The sequence below is a fragment of the Leucoraja erinacea genome, chromosome 6 (assembly GCF_028641065.1).
Source record: "Leucoraja erinacea ecotype New England chromosome 6, Leri_hhj_1, whole genome shotgun sequence".
Taxonomy (NCBI): Eukaryota; Metazoa; Chordata; class Chondrichthyes; order Rajiformes; family Rajidae; genus Leucoraja; species Leucoraja erinaceus.
Genome location: NC_073382.1, coordinates 83,391,017 through 83,416,972, shown reverse-complemented (window position 1 = coordinate 83,416,972; position 25,956 = coordinate 83,391,017). Strand labels below are relative to the sequence as shown.

General features: G+C 46.0%; 2 protein-coding genes across 6 annotated transcripts in view; one reads left to right on the top strand and one right to left on the bottom strand.

The window, feature by feature from the left end:
- The window catches only part of gpr143 (G protein-coupled receptor 143), a 52,489-nt gene extending 43,865 nt beyond the window's left edge, over positions 1–8,624 (top strand). Inside the window, exon 9 of the mRNA XM_055637460.1 lies at positions 7,891–8,624. Within this exon, the coding sequence (XP_055493435.1) occupies positions 7,891–7,952 (62 nt within the window). The 3' untranslated portion in view covers positions 7,953–8,624. The remainder of the gene's footprint in view (positions 1–7,890) is intronic.
- LOC129698355 (F-box-like/WD repeat-containing protein TBL1XR1) overlaps positions 1,613–25,956 on the bottom strand; it is a 202,407-nt gene continuing 178,063 nt past the window's right edge. For all 5 annotated transcript variants that reach the window (XM_055637456.1, XM_055637454.1, XM_055637457.1 and 2 more), the window contains 12 exons: positions 24,878–25,184; positions 23,294–23,426; positions 16,433–16,574; positions 14,536–14,599; positions 14,352–14,449; positions 13,196–13,256; positions 11,266–11,387; positions 10,341–10,415; positions 8,631–8,758; positions 6,849–7,014; positions 3,882–3,983; positions 1,613–1,901 (listed from right to left, as the gene is read on the bottom strand). In XM_055637456.1, coding sequence (XP_055493431.1) covers positions 1,875–1,901; positions 3,882–3,983; positions 6,849–7,014; positions 8,631–8,758; positions 10,341–10,415; positions 11,266–11,387; positions 13,196–13,256; positions 14,352–14,449; positions 14,536–14,599; positions 16,433–16,574; positions 23,294–23,426; positions 24,878–25,184 — 1,425 coding nt within the window. In that variant the 3' untranslated portion in view covers positions 1,613–1,874. The remainder of the gene's footprint in view (positions 1,902–3,881; positions 3,984–6,848; positions 7,015–8,630; positions 8,759–10,340; positions 10,416–11,265; positions 11,388–13,195; positions 13,257–14,351; positions 14,450–14,535; positions 14,600–16,432; positions 16,575–23,293; positions 23,427–24,877; positions 25,185–25,956) is intronic.

Genomic DNA, 25,956 nt, shown 5'->3' with positions numbered 1-25,956 from the left:
CATTGTGTGTCACACCAACATTTCTCGTTACAAGTGTCTGCACTCTTCAGCAGTGCTCACTAAACCACAGGTCAACTATGGGTCCCACCACCAGTGCCCAGGAACCACCGTCTGACCGCAGACACAGCCGAGACTCCATGGCATGTCTGCACTTGGACACCCCACACCACATCTCCGCCGGGACTGTACACCGTCTGACCACAGACGCAGCTGGGATCCCACACCACGTTTCTGTCCTGCTCCGGATGTGAGTGAGACCGCTCGGCACTGTGTATCCACTGTGTACAGTTACACTGATAATTGTATACCCTGTGTGTACGTTATGCTGATATTTGTGGCTTTGTGTGATTCGTCAGGTACTAATCACCAGAAACATACAAAGTAAATTTAATTTAAAATTAGGAAAAATAAAAATCACAGATTCATATTTTCTAATATCAAAATATAGCAATTTATTCAAGACATTGAATATGATTTGATGATTTGTTTTTCTTTAATGAGCACGAGCACATCACACATTCTGGATTAGAAACATGAAGGTCACATGATCTCCTCGGACCTAAACTCCTGAGAGGCTGCAAGGAGAAGGAACAAAGTCTGACACAGACAATAAAAGCAACAGAAGCCAGAACACGGATCTCAGACAAATGAACTTTGCGTGTGACGAGGAACATATTCAAAAAACTCAGAGAACAAAACAAAGCAGACCCTTACATTAGACAAAGTGCACCTCACCCGACTCTAAACAGCATTTGTTAGCAATACTCGTTTTAAAAAAAGGAGCTAAAGCATGGCATGAGATTAAAGAATTGATGCTCTTGTACAGTGTTAAGATGCCTCATTCCTCGCATTTCTTTAACAAAGTGTCTGCTCGGTTTATGGTTTGCCGTTCTGGCTTTTAAGGTCTAATGTGTGATTAAAGGTAAAAACTACAAATATTTCTGCTTTTTTTCAAAAATACACTGGGGTTCGCCCCGTGAGTTCTCTTTCCCTGTATGAAGCTGGTGATGATTCACCTTCTCAAATGTAAAGCACTTTTTATATGCAGTTCTCTGAAGAAGTGCCTGTTCAATAGATCACCATTTGAAGCACAGTAATGTAAGCAAGTCTATCAGCAGTTCAGAAAAGCTTAACTTTTAAAACCCCACAGATTCCTCCCTGCAGCTTCTAGAAACAAAATCATTCACATCCAACCCTGGTAAAAGCTTCTTGTAGGAATCTACGTAATACTCCAGCATCCCTAAAACATTGTTTTAACAAAACAAAAATCCAGAAAATATAAAGTGTTGCTATTACAAAATTGTAGATTACTCCGCCGTGACTGCGCACAAAGTCATTCTTCCGTTTCAGCAGCACTGTAGTGTCCAAACCAGAATGAGGGAAGAGTACGGAGGAAGGGGAATGTATGGCACTCCCCTCCGTCACTTGCTTTTGCTGTCCCCCACACAACGTGCTGGGTTGTTTGTAGGTCACAGTATCTGCGGTTTGGCACAATGCTCTCAGTCACGAACATGCCCTGCCACTGCCCATCCTGGCACAGTCGTCTCCCCCTGTCACACTCCGGGGTGAAGCAGCCAGCGTGCGGCTGGGGCTCCGTCTCCGCGGGGGGGGGCGGGGGGGGGGGGGGGGGGGGGAGGGGGGGGGGGGGGGGGGAGGTGGGGCGCGGAGGAAACTCACAGACAATAACATCATTTTCGTGGAAAGGCAACTAAAATAAAATCAACATTAAGTGGGCAGGGAGAGCTGGTTTGAACCATTTCATTGTAGGTCGGGTCCTTGTGGATGTGGAACTGACACACTGTGAGTGAGGGGCTGCTGCTGCCACAGGCTCACTGCTGGTCTAATCTTACACCCTGCTTCACGCCCGCGCTCGGCTATTTCCGGAGATCGAGCACACACACCTGGGGAAGAAAGGAGGACAAGAAATCAACAAACGCTCTTCCAGGGCAAGGAGAGAGGGGTAGGGGAATGTAAGATGAAATTACCGAAAATTAGATCATTCAATGCTCATATCGCTGGGTTGTAAACGACTCAAGCCAAATACGAAGTGCTGGCCTCACTTGGGCAATGAAGGAGGCCCAGGTCAAATAGGTCAGTATGGGAAGGGGAGTTGAAATGGTTGGCAACCGGGATATCCTGTAGGCCTAGGCAGGCCAACCATACGTGTACAGTGAAACGGTCACCATGTCTGTTTGGTCTCGCCTATGTACAGAAGCCGACGTCGGGAACCCTCTCTCCTCGCCCTTTCCTCCACCCTAGTCGTTTTTACCAGTACCACAGTTCCCCATATCATTTCCCCATTGCAACAATGGACCTACCAGGCACCGCCCTGCCTGAGGTCATTTGTGGTAGCCCAGATTGACCCTGGTCTTTCCTTGCCTCCAGCTCTTCACCTCCCACCCACCCACCTCCTACTTTCAGCCCATGAAAGGGTCCAGCCACCAAACGTCACCCATCCTTTTTCTCCAGTGATGCTGCCTGACCCGCTGAGTTACTCCAGTGCCTTGTGTCTAACTCTGGGAGAATTCTCTCTGTCCCATCAATCTGCATGGCCCTACATCACTTGCCGGTTTTCCCTTGCCTCTGACCAGTTTGTGAGTTGCTGGTAGTTCACCAGGCAGAGGTGGGAAGTGTTTTATCAGTGTGTGAGAGAGTTGTCCTCAGGGCTGAAGGCTACACTGCAACACAGGGCGCTCACAACATGCTTACCGTACACCATGGACTTACTTGACAGAAAGCTGTGTTAGAAATGTTATTTTTTAGATGGAGAAAAAACTGTAAATATGGTGGAGGCAAATGTGCAAAAAATTTGCATTTATCCAACGCAACAAATTGTATCAGACAAATTTTAGATTGAGGTGGAAGTTTAGTTCCAGAAGGAGCTGATTTACATTTGATGTGACAAGCATTCACTTCACATGGAACTCATGGGGTCAGAATTTTTGATGGAATAGTTATGGCTAAATCTATGCATTTGTTTGCAGAGCGGAGTGGGAGTAGGAATCAGTAGGAATTTATTTTTTTTCATTTCAGTCACTAAAACCACTACAAGTGGTATTGTAACTATGTACTTTTCAGAGGTGATCTACACATTTTTGTTTGTTACTTGTAGGCTTACATGTATGCAATTTTATATTAAAATGTAGATTAGATCGGTTTGGTCCATTAACTCGCAGGCACTTTTTAAGCGCACATTTTGATTACCTTCCATTCTACCATAGAGATATAAAGTCTATAATACTTTATTTATATTTCTATGATTCTACAGACCTTGGCTGGGAACCTGAGGCTCACAAAAATTGTTCCCAATTGGGCCCCGCACCCTCCTAAGGCCGGCCCTGCATCTACGCCGGGAACAAACGCAGAATAATCCGTGGCGGACAATGCCACTGATTCACAGGCCACTGTATATGGATCTTTCTAGCCTCTCCTGTACCCTCACCCTAAAGCATCAGAAACATCTCTCTGCCTCCGTCCTGTCACCAACTTTCAACGTTCAACAGTGCTTTTATTGTCACGTGCAATTAAAACGTACGGTGAAATTATTTTCTTTGTGTTTGCCGCCATTTTCCACGCTCTAGTTGTTATGAGTGGTGTCTGATCTAGGCAAGCCCCAGGCTGCTGTGGTCCTCCAACCTTTGCCTTCCTTGGACGTGTGGATCAACCAGGCGAACCAACATCCTCTCCCATCCACTTTTGTTGCCCGGGAGCACCTCACTGCACTCTATATGGATGAGGGGTCTGGGGACGGGATGTACAGTTGCATAGAGAATACATGTAAAATAGGCCTAGCCTGTGTAGAGGGTGCGCGCTGCACATCACCCAACTCTACCCAAAGAGCTGACAGTCAGAATAAAGACAGCACTGAAGTGGCTACTTACAGAACCATCTGATGCACTTGCTCCCACTTTGTCCCCAGACACATTCCAACACACTTCAAAGATGCCTCCAGTGCCTCGGTAGCTGTGCACTAAAGATCCTGTCTGTGAGAAGAAACATTGATTTCAATACACAGCAATATTTCTGTTTGCACCTTTTAAACAGATTCTCTTGTTTTTGCTTGTTAAAACTTTTGGATGCTTCACAAGCGATGCATTAAAGATTTGTTCACTCGTGGTGGAGGAGGGGGGTTGAGCAGGGGTCAACAAGGGGCAGGGTTACAGAAGATTATGTATATTAATACATGCACGTGTGACCAGAGTCCACCTGCGTGTTTAGAAAAAGTACGTGTCTTTGCACATGTGCGTGCTAAAGTTTGGTCTCAGATTATTCCTGCAGGACTGCTGCCAAAGAGGATTAAATAATCTTTGTACTGAGAGTTCTGTGGGTGTACAGGATGCCCTTGGACTGGAGTTGCCATTGACATTTGCAGGAAGAGTGTATTATCCATCACAGTGCTGGATGTTGAAGGCCACAGACAGACAGTTGGGCGCATGTGAAGGCTTCCCCCTCTCCCCATCATGCTGGATTGGCTTGAATTGTTATTAATATATCACATACTACCAGTGCACAACCCTTGGCAACAACATCATCAAATAGTCTCTTTATGTAAAGCATCAGCCCTTGAGTTGCAGCATGCTGGCATATCGAAGCTGCCTGTGTGCTGTATTCCACATGTGCGTGGATGGGTGGGTGAGTGTGCCGTACCTGGGTATTCAACATGTGTAGGAAAGAACTGCAGATGCTGGTTTAAACCAAAGATAGACACAAAAAGCTGGAGTAACTCAGTGGGACAGGCAGCAGCATCTCTGGAGAGAAGGAATGGGTGACGTTTCAGGTCAAGACCCTTCTTCAGACTGGTTAGGGATAAGGGAAACGAGAGATATAGACGGTGATGTGGAGAGATAAGGAATAATGAATAAAAGATATGCAAAATAGTCTCGATGATAAAGGAAACAGGCCACTGTTAGCTGTTTGTTGGGTGAAAACAAGAAGCTGGTGCGACTTGGGTGGGGGAGGGATAGAACGAGAGGGAATGCCGGGGTTACCTGAAGTGAGAGAAATCAATATTCATACCACTGGGCTGTAAGCTGCCCAAGCGAAATATGAGATGTATAAGAGTCCACTTCATGAAACAGTAGATGAGGTTGGAGGAGGTGCAGGTGAACTCTTGCTATTGAGGGAGTGCAGAGTAGGTTTACAAGGTTAATTCCCGGGATGGCGGGACTGTCATATGCTGAGAGAATGGAGCAGCTGGGCTTGTATACTCTGTGGAGTTTAGAAGGATGAGAGGGTATCTCATTGAAACATATAAGATTGTTAAGGGCTTGGACACACTAGAGGCAGGAAACATGTTCCCGATGTTGGGCTAGTCCAGAACCAGGGGCCACAGTTTAAGAATAAGGAGTAAGCCATTTAGAACGGAGACGAGGAAACACTTTTTCTCACAGAGAGTGATGAGTCTGTGGAATTCTCTGCCTCAGGGGGCGGTGGAGGCAGGTTCTCTGGATGCTTTCAAGAGAGAGCTAGATAGGGCTCTTAAAAATAACAGTGTCAGGGGATATGGGGAGAAGGCAGGAACGGGGTATTGATTGGGGATGATCAGCCATGATCACATTGAATGGCGGCGCTGGCTCGAAGGGCTAAATGGCCTACTCCTGCACCTATTGTCTATTAACTCCTGCCTAACCTGAAAGGACAGTCGGGGTCCCTGGACAGAGTCGAGGGGGGAGGTATAGAGACAGGTGTTGCATCTTCTGCGGTTGCAGGGGAAGGTACCTGGGGAGGGGGTAGTTTGGGTGGGAAGGGATGAGTTAACCAGGGAGATGCGGAGGGAACGGTCTCTGCGGAAAGTGGAAAGGGGTGGAGATGGGAAAATGTGGCTAGTGGTGGGATCCCGTGGGGGAAATTTCGGAGGAATATGTGTTGCCACCTCCATTATCATAGTGAGGCTAAATGCAAATTGGAGGAACAGCATCTCATATTCTATTGAGCAGCTTACAGCCCAGTGGCATGAATATTGATTTCTCTCACTTCAGGTATCCCCGGCTATCCCTCTCTCTCTATCCCTCTCCCACCTAAGTCATACCAGCTTCTCATTTTCACCCTACAAACAGCTGACAATGGCCTGTTTCCTTTATCATCGTTACGTTTTTGCATTTCTTTTATTCATTGTTCTTTATCTCTCCACATCATCGTCTATATCTCCCTAACCAGCCTGAAGAAGGGTCTCGACCCGAAACGCCACCCATTCCTTCTCTCCAGCGATGCTGCCTGTCCCGCTGAGTTACCCCAGCTTTTTGTATTCCACATGTGTGTAGGTGCGCCATACCTGGCTATTCCACATGTGTGTAGGTGTGCTATACTGGGTATTCCACATGTGTGTAGGTGTGCTATACTATGTGTATGTGTGGGTATTCCACATGTGTGTAGGTGTGCTATACTGGGTATTCCACATGTGTGTAGGTGTGCCATACCTGGGTATTCCACATGTGTGTAGGTGTGCCATACCTGGGTATTCCACATGTGTGTATGTGTGCTATACTGGGTATTCCACATGTGTGTAGGTGTGCTATACTGGGTATTCCACATGTGTGTAGGTGTGCTATTCTGGGTATTCCACATGTGTGTAGGTGTGCTATACTGGGTATTCCACATGTGTGTAGGTGTGCCATACTGGGTATTCCACATGTGTGTAGGTGTGCTATACTGGGTATTCCACATGTGTGTAGGTGTGCTATACTGGGTATTCCACATGTGTGTAGGTGTGCTATACTGGGTATTCCACATGTGTGTAGGTGTGCCATACCTGGGTATTCCACATGTGTGTAGGTGTGCTATTCTGGGTATTCCACATGTGTGTAGGTGTGCTATTCTGGCTATTCCACATGTGTGTAGGTGTGCCATACCTGGGTATTCCATATGTGGACACATTTGTCAAAAGAGCCACTGGCGAGGTATTTGCCGTCAGGACTGAAGGCGACGCTGTAGACCGGCTCCTGGTGCATGGTCAAGGTGTGGAGACAAACCCCTCGTTCCACGTCCCACAAGCGTACAGTTGAATCAAACGAAGCACTGTCAATGGCAAGTCATACGTGCGATTAGCATCCAAATCTGCCGTCTCTAGCCACAGATTACAGTCTCCAAGTGAGGCACTGAGGCTCAACGCCTGTAATCTTTCACTTCATGAATGGTTTTTCCCCAATGAGGTCTAAAGTGTAGATGCTTGATGGGAATGAGTAAGTTGAGATACAATGACCGAGATCCCCACAATACAGATGACCCTCTTATATTCTGTACTGGATATCTGTAAACCCACATAAATTAACCCGGATGAAAAGTACGGCTCTCAAAATAAACCTGGGAAATGTGATCAAATGAGATCATTTTGGTCATTGAATGCTTAGATGTGGGATTGATAGGCGAGGAAACATTGCTGCAATTCATTGGGGACAAGAGGGATATTGAGGGTGAAAGGTTGGTGGTGTCATTTCACCTCAGACCCGCCTCACAGCCAGAGCTTAAATATTGTTTTTAATTTTAGAGATGCAGCGTGGAAACGGGCTCTTTGGCCCATGAGTCCACACCGACGTACGACCACAACGCACACCAGTTCTGTCCTACACACGAGGGCCTGTTTGCAGAAACCCAATTAACCTACAGACCTGTACGTCTTTGGAATGTGGGAGGAAACTGCAGAAAGCCCACGCGATCGCGGGGAGAACGTGCAAATTCCGTACAGACAGCACCGATAATCGGGATTGAACCTCTGGGTTCTGGAGCTGTGAGGCAGCGACTCTACCGCTGTGCCACTGTGCTTCCCCTATGTAATGAACCATCAATCCAATCCACTGCTCATTACTGAAAATAGACTTTGTTTCATAAAATGAAGGCTCGTTCCTGATGTATCTGTGCTAACTTTTATTTTTGATATTTTTACATTTGTTTTAGGCTCTAACACGGTCACGACTCATGAGGTTAATTCCTGGGATGGTGGGACTGTCATATGTTGATGGAATGGAGCGGCTGGGCTTGTACACTCTGGAGTTTAGAAGGATGAGAGGTGTTCTTATTGAAACATATAAGATTATTAAGGGATTGGACACGCTAGAGGCAGGAAACATGTTCCCGATGTTGGGGGGGTCCAGAACCAGGGGCCACAGTTTAAGAATAAGGGGTAGGCCATTTAGAACGGAGATAAGGAAAAGCTTTTTTACCCAGAGAATTGTGAATCTGTGCCAATTCTATGGATGCTCAAGAGAGAGTAAGATAGAGCTCTTAATTTTAAAGCTATATGTATTTATTCTGTTTTTATTAACTGCACTGACGGGAACTGATTGAGAAACAATTTTTTGTTTCTTCTGTGTATGTAAGTACTCAGTTAAAATGACATTAAAGTAAATACTGAATTAAAGATAGCGGAGTCAAGGGATATCGGGAGAAGGCAGGAACGGGGTACTGATTGTGGATGATCTGCCATGATCACAGTGAATGGCGGTGCTGGCTTGAAGGGCCATATGGCCTACACCTGCACCTATGATCTATTATCTTTTGTCTATTGTCAGTAACATTGTTGATGTACAGTTTAAGTCCTAGTTCTGTAGAGTAAAGAAAGTCCTATGGACTACCAGAAACGTTGCTGGGATGGTTTGAGTTTTTAACGCAACGCTGTTTAGAGGGGTCAGTGTTACCTGGCTAACATGATGTAAGAGTTGGGGTTGTTGGTGCCGGGCCCAGTGGGGCTCCACTTGATGGTGTAGATCTCCTTGTTGTGGGCTTGGAGATCATGCACACAGGCATCCTGCTTCATGTTCCAAATCTGTGTGAGAACAAAGCACCAACAGTGAAGCAGTTATTGTGGCATCCACTGCAGATGAAGAACATTGCACAAAATTACCAGCATCCCACATCATCTGCACTAGAGGTGAATTCAAGATAAAATCTAAGGGCTGACTGCGCACAGGAACTATTCTCAACTGCCGTTAGAAGCTGGATACATTATCAATACTCAAGTGAAAAGATGCCGGATTATCCATGTGCCTCTTGATGCTGTTATTTGTGCAGTCCATTGTTAAGTCGATTCACCCTGGTTTAGGTTTATTATTGCCACCTGTACTGAGGTACAATGAAAAGCTTTGCTATATATACAAGCCAAACTCAAGTATAATAGTTAGTGCAATGGGGAAGATACAGAGCACAGAATATATTTCTCAGCACTTCAATTCCATGGACAAAGTCCAATGTCTGCAATGGGTTAGAGGTGAATCGGACAGTACCCCAGCTTATGGAAGGACCGTTCAGAAGCCTGATAACTGAGGGGAAGATACTGTTCCTTATAGCTCTGTCCCACCGTATGAGTTAATTCCAAGAGCATACCAAAAAAAATCAAACTCGTGGTAAGCACGGAGAATGAACATAGCGGGTACGTCGGAGCTCGGGGACGTCTCTTAGCGGCAATGGCAGGTACTCGGGAAGACTCGCTAACGGCAGGTAAGCACGGGAAGATTCGTGAAGATGTTTCAACATGTTTTTCAACATGTTGAAAAATGTCCACGAGAGCCCCGAGTACCGACGAGTGGCCGTTGCCGTAAATCTCCGAGTTTGAATCAGGGCAAACGCGGGAGAACTCTTGGAATGAACTCGTACAATGGGACAGGGCTTTCAAGCTTCTGTACCTCTGCAACAGGCCACAAGGGGGACCTATACCATTTGTGAGCATTGCCATTTGACATCCAGGAGCAGCAACCTTCTCTATGGACACTAAACTGAATCAGGATAAATTCCCAACACCTAAATGGCATTAAAATATTTCCAAATGCAATGTATTCACATTTATTTCTAAAAAAAGGTAGCAAAGTCAATCGAATAATAAAAAGGCATGGTCACTTAGTTCTGCTATTCTCAGCTGGTTTTGACTTTAATCCATAAAAGTGTCAGTTCTCTCATTTCTGTTGCTTTTTTCATTTAAATGAATCTTAAATTATAACACCAAAAGTAGCAAATGTGTGCAATTAGAGTCTTAAGAAGTGAACAACACTGAACACTCAAGTGAGTTATGAGGGACAGGGTTTGACAAAGTTCCACACACACACACACTGCTGTGATGAGCGGGATGTCACACCTGCATGCGATAGACCAACAATCATTGACAGAGGTGAGCGTCCTTGTATCAAACCTGATGCAGTCTGGTGGGGATCAGGTGCATGCCTCTACTTCAGGTGGCATGTGTTTTTAAGAGAAGGAGCATGGGATAATGGACAAAAGCCTTTCTGTCTCACTCCATGCTTCAGGCTTTTGGGGGTGAAATGGTTGGAAGCTTCCAGTATGTTTTAAGTGAAACACAGTTGATGCTCACACTTCCATTCTCACAAGGGATTAGACCCATAATGACGTTGTCCTACCTTCAGTGTCATGTCATCTGAGCAGGATGCAAGTAACATGCCAGATGGGTCCCACTTAATTGCATTGACTTCATTCTGAAATGTAAAAAGAAGCACATCAGCCCCCTATGCTGATAAAATATGTTAAAAATCCTGATGTGTTACCTTGCTTTTGAAGGCACCAGTTTGTTACATTGCAGCTTCAAAACCCATGGCTTAATTCATAAATGCTGGATGCAACCCAAAACTTTATTTTCTTTCTCTTGTACTATTTTCTCTTTCCTTGCAACTCAGTTCTCCTAGGATCGCTTTTTGTTTCTTTTTTCCCCCAATCAATATTCTTTTATTTATTTCCTTTCAAAATTTGCTCAGGAAATATGCTTTCCTGTACTTTTATTGTTTTACCATGACATCTCTTTGGTCAAGAGCATTTCATTGTCTTATGTGCTGCCAATGGAACAACAAAATCCCTGCTTGCTGCAGCATAACAGGCCTGTAAACACAGTACTCAATATAATAAACAAAAATACAATAAATTAATAACCCCAATACTAGTGCAACAACAAAAAAGTCTCAATAGACAGTCCACAGTTGCTGAGGTTAATGTTGTGCAGTGTTCAAGAACCTGATGGTTGCTGGGATGAAGCTGTTCTTGAACCTGGAGGTCACAGTTTTCAGGCTCCTGTACCTTCGTCCCGATGGCTAGCTAGATGAGAGCGTGGCCAGGGTAGTGTGGGTCTTTAATGATGCTGGCTGCCTTTTTGAGGCAGCGCCTCCTGTAGATCCCTTCGATGGTGGGGAGGTCAGTACCTGTGATGGACCTTCGATGGTGGGGAGGTCAGTACCTGTGATGGTCCGGGCAGTGTCCCATGTTCCACATTATAACATATAACATGTTCCGTACATAATACAGAATATTGTCAGTGGGTTTTGCGTCTGTACTCACGGTGTGCCCCTGGAATGTCTTGACAGGACGGTCACAACCCAGCCTGCAGACGTGAATGCACATGTCCGTGCTGCAGGATGCAAATGCAGTGTTGTTTTGCCAATCCACATCCAAGGCAGGGGCTGCAAAGAACAAATCACTCCCCCGTTAGCCACAAGCTCTAAAGTAGGCGGCCAAAATCAATAACAATAACAGAACAAAAACAATCTCGGGGATCAAGGGGAACACAGTTTTTTGTTTTAAAGGAAGAAACCAGGAGCTGCAAGAAGCTGGTGTACAAAACAAAAGCATTTTTTTACGGCTTTTTTAGAGCAGGCTTTGAAAATATTCAGCTCCTCTGCTGCCAACATCAGGCCTTGAAAAGCAGCTGCATTCATAGTGCTGGTGTTTCTAACTTGGAGGTCCAGCGGGCAGAGTTGACAAGTAGGAGTTTACCACTGACTTTACTTCATGCCAAAAACTTGCTTAGCTGACCGTGCTAACCCCCAGTTTAGTTTAGATTTACGGCAAGGAAACCGGCTCTGAGTCCACAACAACCATCGATCACCCGTTCACTTTAGAATCATAGTCATACAGCATAGAAACAGATCCTTCAGCCCAACTCGCCCATGCCGATCACAATACCCCATCTACACTAGTGCCAGCTGTTTGGCCCATATCCCTCTAAACCTTTCCTCTCCATGTACTTGTCCAAATGTCTTTTAAACGTAGTCAGGCACGGAAATCGCTATCAAAATATGGAGGGGACAGGGGGGGGACACAATTTCTTGGCGGCCACGCGCGCATGCACACACGTACACTCACACGCACACGCCAGGCTTCGGAGGCTCAATCCATCGCTAAATGCAGCTCAACTGTGCTTGTCTCGCCGGGTGAACCTACAGCCCTGCCTGGACTGACAGGACACCACGCTGGCTGTAAACCTGGGCCTTATTTCCCGCAAGTCCAGGCAGGGCTGTAGGTTAACCTGGCGGGACAGTCACGAGTTGAGCTGGGTTTAGCGCTACTTCTCTGCGATGCCTGTGGGCCTGGGGGTACATCTCCCGTCTGACTCCTAACGTCTCTGGCAACCTCCAGGCGTGGGGGCACTCGGGTGGGGACGGGGATGGTCCAGTGCCGGTTCGGCAGCGATTGCAGCGCCGGAGAGCCGGGATCGATCCTGGCTGCGGATGAGGTGCAGGTCTGTGTCCAGGGCTGCCGAGAGTGTTTTGGCACGTCTCCCTCCTCCAATCACCGCGCTCTATCCTCAGTCCCACCCCCCCCCGACCGACATCTCCTTCAATGATCGCGCTAAATCATCATGTCCTGCCCACATTGCCTGCTGACTGATGTCTCTCTCGTCCAATCGGCGCCCTCGATCAGCAGTCCCACCCCCACTGTCTCGCGGAAAGCGGAGAATTCACCGGGTTTTAAAATCTGGATTACAAAGAATGGGGGGGAATCGTTCCCCACCTCTCAAAACTGGGGGGGACGGGCACATCCCCCCCCTTGACCCCCCAGGGATTGCCGCCCCTGAATGTAGTTCTATGTTTTCCACTTTCTCATCCACTCTCTACATACGAGGGGAAATGTTACAGATGCCAATTACTGGGGGCTGTCCCAGGGCGGTGCTGGAGAGGGCATGGGAGAATAACTTCCCCAGAGTGGGCAGACCTTGCTGAAATCTCACAGCAGAGCCGACAGAGGACTGTCAATTCCCTCCACAGATGCTGCCCGAGTTCGTCTTAGTACTTTGTGTTTAATTAGATGCTACTTGAGTTACGGACATAGTCACACAGCATGAAAACAAGCCCTTCAGCCCAACCCGTCTGTACAGACAAAGATGCCCAATCTAAGACACAAAGTGCTTGGCCCGCTGAGGTCCACCAACTTTGTATATTTTGAGTAACGCTAACTGACTGTTATTATATATAAAACTATTCATTTTTACCTGAATGAAATGGAAACTGTTGCTTAGCTTCGCCTGTATGAGCATCCCAAATTATTGTCGTCTGCAGAGAGAGAAAAAACAAAATGACAAACTGGTCTCTTGTCTAGAGGAAGGAGAGCTGCCAACTACCAGCCTGCTGACTGCTTCCTCCTTTAGATGTTGCAGATAATCGTTGGAGATTTCACCGCTTGTGTTTCTGCCCGAATCTTGGTTCTTGGTCCTCCAAAATATTCCAAATGGAATTTAAACTGGAGGTGGTGAAGGGAGGGCTTAAGCCAGAAAGGGTTATTGGGAAGAAAGAGCTACTTTAAATTTAGTTGCATCTGGTTGGGTAACTATAGTTGGGTGGAGATTATTCCATGCTTTAATTGTGCGGGGGAAGAACGAATTGCTGTACACATCTGTCTTTGTAGCTGGGATCACAAATTTGATCGAATGCCCTCGTCTGTTCCTAATTGGTTTGGGTTTGGTGTAGGTCTTGTAGTCTACGTTGAGCTGATCATTTAACATTTTGTAAAAACAGATCAAACGGCGAGCTTCACGTCTGTCTTGGAGAGGGTTCCACCCCAAAGAATTCACAAGTTTGGTGACACTCGCTTCTCTCTCATAGCTGTTAGTAACAAATCGAGCTGCCTGTCTTTGGACACGTTCGATGGAAGAAATGTTTTTATTTGTGTCTGGGTCCCATGCTGCAACTGCGTGGTCCAAATGAGGTCTAACGAGGGTGAAGTATAGCTGCTCCTTGACAGAAGTTGAACAATGATGAAAGTTGCACCTCAGAAAGTTTAGGACACCTGGTGCTTTCACCGTTGCATAATGAGTCTGACCATTCCAACGCAGATCATTCTGCAATTTGATGACAAGATACTTGGTTTGTTTGGATTCTTCAAGGGTGGTACCAAGTACCACCCTCCTCACCATGAGGGACCAGCTCAGCTGCATCAGCTGGGGAACTCCCCCGGTGTCCGCACTGCGATCGCTACATGTGGCTGAGGAAGAGAATACTTACTGTCGATCTTCGGACCAAGTCACAGGTTGACCAGCAGTGGCTGAGATGATGGTTGTCCTCTCACACAAAACCAGCTGCCTGCACAGTGGGGCATGCGGGGCAAACACCAGCCCTTGTGTTCCTGAAAACACTCCTATAGCATCTCACCTTGTCAACACCCGCACTGAGAATGTAGTTTCCCTTCTTGTTCCATTTTAAAGCAAATATGGGCCCTTTGTGTTGTCCCAGGGTGCTCGCGAGGTTGCCTGAGACAAAGAAACATTCCAGGTTATTGGTAACATTAGATCGGACATTTTATGAACCAATAGGTGCCTAGTAAGTCATAACCTACCATCCTTTGTCCATATCCTTGCGAATCCATCGTATGATCCCGTGGCCAGAAGCGTTCCATCACTCTGGAAAAAGTAATCACCAACATCTCAGCTCCTCTCCTGAAAAGACTAACAACTTGCACTCGATAAGTGTCTTCAGCATGATGGGTGCAAAATGGAAATTAGATGGTGGAAATAGGGAGGGGAACTGAAGGTGTAACCAGGAGGACAAGTTGAGAGGTAGACTGTGAAGTGAGCAGGGAGACAGCAAGGTGGAGGGTGATCTAGAGACAGAGAGACAGAGAGACATCCGACTGGTCTGCCAAAACAAGATACAGTGCAAACGTGTCTAAACCATGTATGTTTCTGTGCATTTTGACGACGGAGAACAGGGGGAGTCCAACATGAGAGGATGCTGAATGGGCAGGTTTGGATTAGTTGGGATTTACATAACGTGGAATTCAACATGTTAGAAAGACAATAAAGAAGATGGAGACTGGAGTTAAGTGGGCAATGGGAAATTGGTCAATGTGGCGATCTAACGTGTGAAGGCATCTCAGGTCTGCCACACACAGTGGTCATGGAAGGTGCTACACAACACTAGCTTCTTTCTCTATTCCTTCCGTGCTGGCGAGAGGTTGGAATTAAGGGCACGAGGTTTTCTTTTGAAGATGAAGGATTTGATGTTAGTCTTTCCAAGGTTATTTCTATCATTAGTATTGTTGTGAATTGGAGCCAGGCTTTGGATGGAGCTGGGAATGTGATGGTGTAAAATCAGAAGAGTGGATTAGAGCGTGTGGATACAATGGAGCAGGAAGTGAGTTCCTGTGTATCAGGAGAGCCGGCACAGTGGGGGAGGGGTGTAGTAAGGCGCAGGTCATGTGACACCCCTGGCCATGCCACTGAATGCTATCTCCCCACTCAGCTCAGCATTTAATCGTGAACCCACCGAAACAGCCAAATCCCATTTGTTCCATTAGTAATTAAACACTCTTGAAATTCAGGTCCATTTGTTTGCAAGTTGTTGCCAAGTTTTCTCACACCACACTGAGAAAGCACACTAATAATGCTGTCAGTGTCTCTGCTGCAGCGTTCAGTGCTGGAAACATGCCAGATGACATCATTGTTGCCGCTGTAGAGTATGGGCGTGGGCTGTAGTGAGTACGTACATGACTGGTGAGTGGGGCAGCCAGGAGCTTTACTCCAAGCAGGAAAACATAACTGAACACAGTAATGTGTAGTGTTGATGCACCAGGACTCACAAGCTGGCAGAGAGCGCACAGCAACACAGTCAGCTTGCAGTCGGTGCAGCTGGTATTGTCTTCTCTGCTTGTCCTAAATGCCCTTCAAACCTCATCAGTAAAAGTAAAGCACAGAATTCTCTCTTAAGCATCGACAACAGACCCAAAAGATATGAAAACCAATGTAATTGGAATCAGATTATTAACACCAGGAAACATTTGCTTTTAAACCAACGAATGCCCGTTTCAAAATTCAATGCCTGCGATACATTTTTGAGCTAACAACGATAGTTTGCTCTGCTGACTGGGAAGGAGCTTTAGGAGAGTAAGATGCCAAGAGTTAGGGCATTAGGAAGTGGTTGTTCACTAGATCTGAACGCTACAGGGCTTTACATGAAAGCTGCATTCCACACAGCTTCATACAAAGAATGTCTGAAGAAATCTTGCCAAAGCAAGACATTTCTTTGTGATTGAATGTTTTTAACACTGTAATACAAATGGCACAATGCACTGTTTGTAACTCATTAACGTACAAAGGCTACTTATTTAAGAGCATTACTTTTGACTCCGAATGGAATTCTTTTGAAAATGAAAGATTGAGTTAATGGTTAATAGGTTTTAATTACAATGAGTAACACGAGGGTCACAAATTGATTTTATAACCATGGAAGCTTACATTCCAGTCAAGTGATGTGACGTCCTTGTTACTGGGCACGTCTTGGCCGCCCTCTCGGATACAGTGCCGCAGCACTAACTGAGTCGGTCCACCGTTGCTGTTCTCATTCAGGTTCCAGATTCGTGCAGTTGAGTCTCCAGAACTGGAAATATGACAATTTATTTGTTTAGAGTTTACAAAGTTTCACATTTCCCCCCCCCCTTTCTTTAAAAATCGTTGCTGCTTCTAACTCTGGAGCAAGACATCAGACATGAATCTTAAAGGCACCAATTTGTGAGAATAGGCCGGGGAACGATGCCTCGAGGTGAATATTGTGCAGACAGTAACCATCCATCCTCATCCTTTCTCTGGTGTGTAACACAACATGGCTGGCCACGGCATCCTCTTCCAGTGTTTCACTGCATCACTCACCCCGACACACACCCGCCTACCTACTTCTTACATTATATAAGGTACAAATAAAAAACGCTGGAAACACTCAGCAGGTCAAGCAGCCCAAAAAACCCAGAGGGTCAAACAACCTTCTTTTGTAACGCCTTTTAATCCAAACAAGGAATACTTCTTTTCACAGAGTAGACACAATTCCGCAGATGCTGGAACCTTGAGCAGAAAAACACAGCGCTGGAGTAACTCAGCAGGTCAGGCAGCATCTATGGAGAACATGGATAGATGACGTTTGCAGTTGAGACTCTTCTTCAGTCCCTTTGGCTGAAGAAGGTTCCCAACCCCAAGCGTCAGCTGTCCATGTTCTCCATAGATGCTGGTCAAGTTACTGCAGCACTTTGTACCTTGTTCTTTCCACAGATGCTGCCTGACCTGCTGAGTTCCTCCGATCTCCTGTTTATTGATCTGCATCTTATCTGTCCGGTTACAGGCTGACATCACTGCTGTCTTCCTTTCCAGAATTCCTGCCTTGCAACCATCTTGGCAACATTATTGGAGAGCAAAGTGCCATCTCCACATTCAGCTTCACCTCACCTCGACCACGCTCAACGCCTTCAACGTCTGGGAAATGATATTCTGCTAAACCCTTATCCTGTACGTCATGAACATGAAATGTATGGAAGCAGAGGACAGTACAGCACAAGAACAGGCCCTTTGGCCCACAATGTCTGTCCTGAACATGAAACAATTGGGAGGACAGAAGCCATTATCTTGCCACAAACTCCCTTCACTAAACACTACTCCATTCTCCTCTTTAGCTATTCTCTAATGCCAGTAATGTTTAAGACACAGGGGACGGCAGATTCTGCAGCAACAGTCTATTGTTAATCTTGCTTTCTTCTTCAAATTCAGGATGTGCTTCCAACCACATCTTTGGGATATCACTGAGGTCCCCGAGTAATAGCCCTGTCCCACAGTACGAGTTCATTCCAAGAGCTCTCCCGAGTTTAAAAAAAATCAAACTCGTGGTAAGCACGGAGAATGAACGTAGCGTGTACGTCGGAGCTCGGGGACGTCTCTTAGCTGCTCGTAACGCTAACGGCAGGTACTCGGGAAGACTCGCTAACGGCAGGTAAGCAGGGGAAGACTCGTGAAGATTTTTCAACATGTTAAAAAATGTCCACGAGAGCCCCGAGTACCGACGAGTGGCCATTACCATAAATCTCCAAGTTCGAATCAGAGCAAACTCAGGAGAGCTCTTGGAATGAACTCGTACCGTGGGACAGGGCTTTTACGTCGCAAATCACCAACCCTCCTCCTGTCTTATAACATTGTCTATCAAACATTGTCTCTGGGATGTGAGGACCCTTAGTTACATGTATCACGTCACCAACTCTACTCCCGTCTTACACATTGCCCATGCTTGGTTTGGCATGGTTCTGACTTCTCTTGTGCAAGCTTCCATCAACGTCCACTCTCTCTGAGTGTGACGTTCACACCCATGCACGTACCTCACACTCAGTCCTGTCCATCTGTCAGCCCAGTCCTCACTGACTCAAACTCGCTCCTGGGATGCAGGATTTTAAAATGCCCATTCTTATAGTGGGGACAATACATCTGCTTGCCCTTGCCTCTCCCTAATCTTGTCGAGATCACCACTCCCCGAGATGTCCGTGTTCCCTCAGTTCATCCTCAATTCTGAACCATCCCTTGCTGGTTTCTGGAATTCCCTACCTCATCTCATCCTTTCTCCATTTAATTTACTCCTTAAAAGCATTCTCTTCGAGCAAGCGAGCGAGCTTTTGGCCACTGCCCCAGTATTTCATTCTGTGGTTGGGTATCACACTGTACTTTAATGTGTTAATGCGCTGTTCCAAGGGTGATGTATAAATGCAGGAGTGCTCTGTGCCACCAGGTGGCGAGCTTGTGCCACCAGGTGGCGAGCTTGTGCCACCAGGTGGCGAACTTGTGCCATCTCTGTTCCACACTGAATCACTGATCTGTTTTCACCACACAAAAAACTTTGCACTGCACTATTTTATCAATCACTGATTATTCAACATTTAAAAGGTCCTAGGCTCACCCCCCCAATGTCTGCAAAGAGGAGGACAGGCCAGAGAACCTCAGAGATACATAACCACAGTGGGTAGGGGGGGCTGCCCACATTGGTTGAGAGTTGGGAGTGAGAAATTGTGAGGGAGCGCAGCAACCAAGCCCAAGGGAGTGGAACGACCGATGGGGGGGAGGGAGTGGGGGGGGGGGGGGGGGGGGGGGGCTCAACCTTACCCTTTGACTATATAAACAAGACGAAAATAATGCCACATAATCAACCAAGTATATGGTTCAATGAAATTAAGATATAGATGCAAAATTGTCAACGCAGAACATCATTGAAGCTAAATGTTCAAAAGTTGAAGCTAAATGTTCAAAAGTTCCATCATTAATACGTGACCAGTTTAATACAAGTTTCACTTTCTCTAATCTGTGAAATTTGGTCTGAATGGACTCTGGGTTCTTAATTTTAGAAACATACAAGAAACATAGAAAATAGGTGCAGGAGGAGGCCATTCGGCCCTTTGAGCCAGCACCGCCATTCATTGTGATCATGGCTGATTGTCCCCAATCAATAACCCATGCCTGCCTTCTCCCTATATTCCTTGATTCCACTAGCCCATAGAGCTCTATCTAACTCTCTCTTAATTCCATCCAGTGATTTGGTCTCCACTGCCCTCTGTGGCAGGGAATTCCATAAATTCACAACGCTCTGCGTGGTCACAGTTTTTTCTGACCACAGTCATAAATGGCCTCCCCTTTATTCTAAGACTGTGGCCCAAAAAGATGAAAAAGGTCCATGAATCTCTTAACCTGAGCATGTTCTTTGTTGCAACCGTAAATTGCCCTGCGAGATGCATTAATCACTTCATTCCTTTGGCAGGTGAGAATTTAAAGCTATTCCTACTCACCACTAAGTTGTATTGGTAGCTGGGAGAGTGATCCCTGTTCGAGCTAGGAGTCCTAGCGATAGTGGTGATACCTATATGCGATAGACATATACAGTTGGCGCTCTACCTCAATGGGGTTTAAGCGGAAATGTCCATAAAATGTCCCAAAATTATACATACAATATAATCAGTCTGGAAATGACACCAAACAGAAAAATCTCCTGCCGCCTCACAACGTGCGATGCTTGGTGAAATACAGCTGAATGAAGTATCCACGGTAGTCCTTACTGGGGGCCAATTAGCAAAGCTAACCTCTCATCTGATGGCTCGTCGATACGGGAGGGTTGTATTTGAAAGAAGGGTCAGGAAGAAACAGCCTGACCACTCAACAATGTTCCTTACTGTAGCTGTAGGTTCTGGAGGAGGTGTCACCTATCCTCACTGACCGAGGACTGTTGATGCTAAAAACAGTGGTAGAGGGAGTGAAGATACCTCGGTCCCGGAGTTTTGAGATAATAGCCACCCCATCCCTGCTTAGCACATACAGGTGTACACTGCTAAATGCATCATGTAAACCTTGAGTCTGTTCCTACTATTAACATCATTCGTGAACTGACCAAGGACACATATAGATTGGTCTACATTTCTCAATGGAATGTCCTTCAATTGTGAAGGACAGCATAGACAGAGATAGTTGCTTGGTTTGTTTCTCTTCTGTGTGACTCTATGACGGTTCAGTGTATACACGCTTCTTCAATTGTGGCATCACCGTCAGTAGTTGGAGTAGGGCTTCGCTACTCTTTCCTTGTATGGGCCGAGCTATAGGTAGAGAGGAGGACTTTATTCCTTGGAATGCAGGAAGCTCAGTGGTGCTTATAAAAGTGTATAAGGGGGATAGATAGGGTGACGGCGCAAAGTCTTTTACTCAGGACGGGGAGTGAAAAGCCAGAGATCATAGCTTTATGGTGAGAGTGGCAAGATTTACAAGGAACCTGACGGGAAGACTTTACACAGACGGCGATGCGTGCTTGGAACTACATCTGGAAATATTGCTGCCATCTTGACAGTAGAAACACTTTGATTATTTGTATTGAGCAATGAATGTTAGGCAGGAAGCGATTCTGCAGTAATGTCCAGGTGCACCAGTTTACACGCCAATGCAGAGTGCGGTGCAACACCAGTGCATTTGCTTCATCAGAATTGGAGCTTTGATAAGATCATCCATTTATGATATTAGATAATTATCTGTCTCCATTCTGTCATCTGAGTATTTCCTGTTCCCCTCTTGTTTAGTTTAGAGGTGCAGCGTTCAGTTCGTTCAGTTCGCAACCAATACACATTAACAAAACGTAGGAATTTTGCAGTGAGATAAAATGGGTTGCATTGGCAATTATTGATCACTGTGAGCTGGTCACTGGATCTGGGATGGAATTCCCCACTGTCAGCTTTTTCCGGTAAACTCATGAAAGGATCGGCACATCTTTCTGCTCTCTTTATTGCAGCTTTCTACAGTAAACTAGGGGAGATCCCAACATCCAGGTGATATGTTCACACCCAGTGTGGTCAGTCTGTCCCTCTGTCTATTTTACTTTGTGGAATCTTTCGCCTCACTCCCCATCTGTTCCGTCACAACCTTCATCCTGTCCACCCGTACAGACAGACGGAACATCTTCACTCGGACTCTCAGACATTCCGTCTGCCCCACAACACATTCCATGTTCTCCCCGACTGTCCCCATGATTCTTTCACCTACTTTATAATAAGGTGCGCCATTCAAAATATCGGTTTGGACCTGTTGCTTTCACAGACACAGCTTGACCCACTGGGGTCATCCAGCGTGTGTTAAGCCCCTGTCCCACTTAGGAGACCTAAACAGCAACCTCTGGTGACCTTGCCCGCCACCCAAAAAAAAATCAAGGTCGAGGTGACCTGCAACCTCCTACCGCCTCCCACGCATATGTTAAAAACCTTCCTTGACTATGAAGAAAACCGGCTTCCATTAAACCTGCGAATGAAAAATGATTGATTTTTAAAACGGCAACCTATTTTTAGTCGAGGCCGGTTTTAATCACGATGAAAAAATAGCAACAACCTAGATGAAGCCTCGAGTCGACCACGCGGAAACCACTTTTGACCATTAGGGAGAGTGACCAAAACCTCCGGTGACCTCATGGAAACCTTGAGTGGCGGGCAAGGTCACCAGAGGTTGCTGTTTAGGTCTCCTAAGTGGGACAGGGGCGTTACTTCGCTCCAGATACCAGTATCTGTATTCTCTTTTGACATGAAAGTTTTTTTTTCTGTTTGTGACTTTCTTCGTTCTATTTATTTATTTATTTTGAGCGTGAGAAATTCTGTGATCAGCGTGAGAATTGCATGAAATGCGTGAGTCTCACGCTTAATGCGTGAGAGTTGGCAGCCCTTTAACCATCCATGAAGGGGACACACTCGATTGTGGAAACTGTTGAGGGCTCTGACTGCCATTTACTGCATTGGTCAATGGTGCTTTTATTGTCACCTGCAAATGCACAATTAAATGATTTCCTTACATACAGTCTAGTGGAGTATTGCCATACCTAAGTACATCTCTGATTAGCAAAGTGTACAGAAATAGTCTACTGAGCCCACATACAAGAGGTGCCGTTTTGGCGCCATTTTCAAAGTGCAGTTTGTGCTCCAGCTGCAAAGAGCGTTGCCCGATCCAGGTAACTAGAACTTCGATAATTTAGTCGACATCAGCACCACTCCCACAAGGATGGCCCTGAAACTCTACTTCCACTCTGAAGAAAGGTCCTGATCCAAAGCGTCACCTATTCATGTCCTCCAGAGATGCTGCCTGACCTGCTAAGTTACTCTAGGACTTTGTGTTCTACGCAATACAATACAATATTGTATTGTATTTCAAGGATGTTATCAAATGCTGCTCAATAAAGTGCAACATCCCACGGTAATGCCTCGAAGTGGAGACGGGAAATCTCCAACACTACTGAGAACTTTGCGTCTCTTTTTCTAAATCAAAAATATTTATTCAAATATTAAAATATATACAGTACGGTAAAAACCAAAACAGAACCCCCCCACCATAATACACGACAAACGATAAACTATGATACAACTATCTTACAATCCTTGTCAAGGATGCATTCAAGGTGGTGCCCAGCGGTCCCGGAAATCCCCCAGGGCGCCCGTGGACAGCACGTAGTCCCTCTCTAGCACCACCCGGGCATGGACGTAACCCCCCGGAAAAGGGGCAGGCAGCCGCCTCGGGCAGAGCCCTCTTCCGCCTGGCGCCGTGACTCGCGGATGGCCAGCTTGGCCAGGCCCAGGAGCAACCCAACCAGGACATCCTCGGCCCTACCCTCTTCCCTGCGCACAGGGTGTCCAAAGAACTTTGGTGGGAGCCCGGCGCAGTAAAGCTTTAGACTGTAAGCGTGCACATCGAGCTATTTGATGGAGATGAGGCAGTAATACAATCTGTGCTGCTGGTGAACCCCGGCGGACCTTATTGTCACTTTTCAGACTTCAATCCAAGACTTACCCTGATGCCAGGAGATCACTGACTGGGTTCCAGGCACAGATGAACACTTCTGATTCATGCCCCCTTAAGACTGTGGATTTGGTGGAAGGGATTTCAACATCGCCATCGATTTCCATGGCATCAGAGTGATTATCTAAAACAAGACATTTAAAATGTCAGCCACTTGGAAGCAATTACTTTAAATCTTACCTTGTTTAACAGTCATAAAAGTGGCCAAGCCAAAAATCATAATATTCCTCAGTCACTGGAAAGGTAATGTTGTCCGGGTTTCTGGTGCTGCGAGGCAGAAGCTCTATCACGCTGCGCCACTGACACGATTAGTCATACTTTAGTCGAACAAATAGATAAAATCTCTTCCATGTAATAACAACAGGGATCTGAGAACGCTTAAGGAACAACGTCAAAACGGTACACAATAGCGCAAACATTTTTGACCACCTTACTTTTGTGCCGTGGCCGATCGTATAAAGTTTCGTACTCGTTGATGTTATGTTTCACAATAAATTTTACATTTTTAAACTTAAAAAGTCAATATTTGAGAAAAATGTCTTCAGTCTCCAGCTATGATGACTTCACATTGCTACACTGTTGCAATCTCGACACACTCAGTCCAGCCAGGCTGCCAGCACTAGAAAGTGGGAACGGGTTGCGTTGGGGGACCAGGCCTCCCGTTGGGGAAACGGGTGAGGGGTGGAATATTCCCTTGGGGAACGGGTTGCGTTGGGGACCAGGCCTCCCATGGGGGCTATGGGTGAGTGGTGTAATATTGCGTTTGGGGGGGGCAGGCCTACATATATATTACTAAAAAACTCTCATCTTGTTTGTTTCTATCTATCTATATGTGCGTATGTGCTCCCGGAACTACGCCAAAACGGTACACGATAGCGCTAACATTTTTGCACCATCTTACTCACAATTGTCCTGTGGTGGTTTGTGTCAAGTTTCGTTCAGAGTGATGTTATATTTTACAAGTTATTAACATTTTTAGCGTTACAAAATTCAACTTTGAGAAGGATTTCTTTAAACCTGCACTGGCAGCTAGCAGCTATGACGTCATAATGGGATTATTGGCTGCAATGTTGCTATCCCAGGACATTGAGTCCTTGGCAGCAAATGTCCTTCGGGGAAGAATCTGCCAGCCTTACCCAGCACATATGTGATTGCAAAGCCTTTTAATTGCTCTCTAAATTGAAAGTTTAATGATTAGATTTGGATAACAAAAGATGGCCTTGTCGGTGACACCTACATCACATTAAAGAATGAAAAAATGTTAGTGCAATTGCATTTTTTTTAAATGAGGAAGCGCCGACATGCACAGTTGGGGGCTATTGGTGAGTGGTGGAATATTGTGTTGGGGGACCAGGACTCCCGTGTGACAGGTCTAGTCTAAAATAAAAATAGTAGAATTGCTATAAAAGGAGCATGCATTTCTACAACCTTCACTTCTTCATATATGGGTGCAAAGTTTTTAAGCATCTCGTTACATTAGAACATGATTGTTGGAATTAATAACATAAATAATTCTTTAGAGTTACCAACTCAGTGCTCTAACCTTTAGCTGAATAACCCAGATGCAACACTTACTGGTGATGGTGTGTGCCCCGTTTTCTTCGCCGTTGACAGTGGCTTCTCCATTCTTTGGTGTTGCTTGCTGTGGGGTCGAGGAAGCTGCTGCTTGTTGCTGCTGTTGCTGCTGTTGCTGCTGTTGCTGCTGTTGCTGCTGCTGTTGCTGCTGCTGCTGCTGCTGATGCTGCAACTGTTGCTGCTGCTGTTGCTGCTGCTGTGCCAGCTTGTCTCTGAACGCCTGCTGTCGGGTCTGAACAACGTCGGGCATCACAGCGTCGATCAGAGACAGCGACTCGATCGGCCGCCCGTCAAACACCGTGCCGTCCTACATAGAGAACAGGGCGAATGTAAACAATCCTCACACAAACCCTAATTCATACAGGTCTGGATGTTGTGTTACAGTTTTACACGATGTTGGTAAGGCCACAGTTGTAGTATTGTGTACAGTTTTGGTCACCCCGCTACATATGCAATATTTGCCTCATTGAACCAGGGAGCCTTCACTGAACTGGGGCCCATCTCACTGAACTAGAAACCCCACCTCACTGAACGAGGGAGCTCTCATGGCAATGTTGAGATATGCTCAGGCAGCTCAGAGCAGAATCTCTGTTTAAATACTCATTAGATAAATTTCCTGGGCCATCAGGGAACCTGATTTGCTCTTTCATAATTGAGTGTTGGGGGTTCATTACAAGAGGACTGGAAATAGCTTCACACGGCACGATACTAAAGCCTTTCACCTCATTCTGGAAGATGCAAGGCCAGCAAGCATCTGCGTTTTGAACTTGTCACACAAGCAGAACTGAATGCATTTGCTAGCCCATCTACAACTGCCTGATTAAACGATAAAATCAGATTAAAAGGACAATGTTGTGTCTTAAAACAACCCATTTCGGCAGGAAGGCCAATTGTAACTTGACTCTGCAGCCGAGGCAGTGACAAACCCCACCTGTATTCACAGGGGCCGAAAACATCGAGTCTCCACCCATCATGTGGCCGACAGCCTACAGAGACCACTCAGCCTCGACGCAGCAACTGAGAGCAAGATGACTGGTGGAGCTGGAGCAACTCAGCAGGTCAGGCAACATCTCTGGAGA